This window comes from Pteropus vampyrus, unplaced genomic scaffold (assembly GCF_000151845.1).
Source record: "Pteropus vampyrus isolate Shadow unplaced genomic scaffold, Pvam_2.0 Scaffold673, whole genome shotgun sequence".
NCBI lineage: Eukaryota > Metazoa > Chordata > Mammalia > Chiroptera > Pteropodidae > Pteropus > Pteropus vampyrus.
Window position 1 is genome coordinate 6,496 of NW_011889454.1, and position 2,118 is coordinate 8,613.

Sequence of the window (2,118 nt, forward strand, 5' to 3'; positions counted from 1 at the left end):
TTGCATCTGCTGTTCATCTCTACCCTTGTATTCTTCATCTGAGACTTGGAATTTTCATCTCTAGATGTTTGATTGGGATCTTTTTATGTTCTTCTCTGTCTTCTTTTTACCCGTTTGTTCATTCGGACTAAATTTGGACTCAAGACTGGAACTGCAACTGTTCCTTAAATATCCAGGCTTCTCACCAGGCTTCGGACCATGCTTTTCAGATACACCAGCCCCACAATTGCATGAGCTATTGCTTAAATTTCCTCTCTCTCTCTCTCTCTGCCTTGCACCTTCCCTTGCTCCCTCCATCTATGCCTCTGTCACTCTGTCTCTGTCTCTCTCTATTTCTCCCCGCTTTCTCTCTCATCTGTATACTTTTACAAATATAGGAACATATTGTTATATTTTTCCTTTTGGACAACTGACTACATTTTATAGACATTAACAAATAAAACTATTTCTATATTTACCCATGCAGTTACCATATCTAATGCTTTGTATTTCTTTGTACAGATTCACATTTCTGTATCATTAAACAGAAATGTGAACACAGTAATGTGGTGTCCTTAAATTTTTCTGCTGTTCAGACCCGCCCGCGATCAATTCTAGAAGATTTAGCACTTTGATAATGTATGATATTGCTTTCTTTTTTTGAATGATATTTTCACCGAGTAAAGAATTCAAAGTTGACAGAGTTTTTCTTTTAGTATTTTAAAGACGTTGCTGCACAATCTACTTGCTTGCCCTGCTTTCATGAGAAATCTGATCTCATCGTGACCATTGTCCCTCTGTACACAAAGCGTCTTTTTTCTCTGGCTTCTTTTAACAGCATCTCTTCATCATTGATTTGTAGCAATTCCACAAGGTGTGTGTTGGATCCGCTTCCACGTTTCCTGGGGCCGAGGTTCGTTGAGTTTCCTGGATATTTGTTTACGGTCTCAGCAAATTTGGAAAATTAACGCCTACCATTTCCTCCAATACTTTGTCTATTTATCCACTCTTTCCTCTTCTTGTCTCCCTCAGGGGCCCAAATTACACACTATTTACGCTGTGTAAAGTTCTGCTACATTACCTGAAGCTTCATCAGTTTTTCAGTCTTTTTTCTTTCTGTGCTTCATTTTGAATAGTTTCATTTACCATGTCATCAATTTCACTAATTTCTTTAAAAGCATCTACTATGACGTCAATCTCATTCCATGTTTTTTTAAATCTCACACCATGTATTTCATCTTCATGAAATTGAATATATATTTTTTTAATACTTATTTACTGTTCCTAATGTGTTCGATCTTCCCTCTACGCACACAGAAAAAAATGCAATATAATTAAAATGATTGTTTATGTATCCTTGGTTGGTACAGCTTTTACAGAGCTGCTGAGGGCTGGGAGGAGGGGAAGCCTGGAATCTGAGATCTGGGGACCTGGGCCAGACCAGCTCAGAGAATTGTCTATAATCCTTCTGGTTCGCAGGACTGTGTGACACAGATGGGCAGACAGTTTTTGTTGCACTTCCCCATCTGCTTGTGTCACTGTGAGCATTATCACTATTGTCCCACACAGAACAGTAATAGTCAGCCTCGTCTTCAGCTTGGAACCCACTGATGGTTAGAGTGCTCGTGTCCCCTGAGTCAGAACTGGAGAACCGGTCAGGGATTCCTGAGGGCCTGTTATTGTTACCATAGATGACCAGCACGGGGGCCTGACCAGGCTTCTGCTGGAGCCAGTTGGGATATTTTTTTTTTATACTCTCTCCCTGGCAGGTGATCCTGGCTGTCTGTCCAATGGCTACAGACACTACTGGTGGCTGAGACACATTAGAAGAGGCTGCAGAACCTGTAAGAGAAGAGAGGAGAGGTGATTAAGAGGGTGAGGGTCTCATTCCCAGAGGGCGCACACCCTGCAGCATTCCCTGTACTGAGCTGAACATCAGGGCCAGGCTGCTCCCTGGTTTCCCTGGATCACGAGTCTAGGCAGAAGCACCTGTGCAGAGAGTGAGCAGGGGGAGCAGCAGGGTCCAGGCCATAGTGGAGACACACCAGCCTCTGCCTATGTGCCCTTAGCTGGGATGTGGCATCCAGGCTGCCCTTATACTCTGTAAGATGGGGTCCTCATGCAAATCCACTTCCTGGG

At 42.9% G+C, this 2,118-nt stretch overlaps 1 gene segment (V, D, J or C); it reads right to left on the reverse strand.

Moving 5' to 3' along the window:
- The window catches only part of LOC105309121, a gene marked incomplete at its 3' end in the record, with an annotated part of 5,669 nt that extends 3,641 nt beyond the window's left edge, over positions 1-2,028 (reverse strand). Inside the window, 2 exon segments of the V gene segment in view lie at positions 1,519-1,821; positions 1,969-2,028. Coding sequence covers positions 1,519-1,821; positions 1,969-2,011 — 346 coding nt within the window.
- Positions 2,029-2,118: the final 90 nt, after the last annotated feature.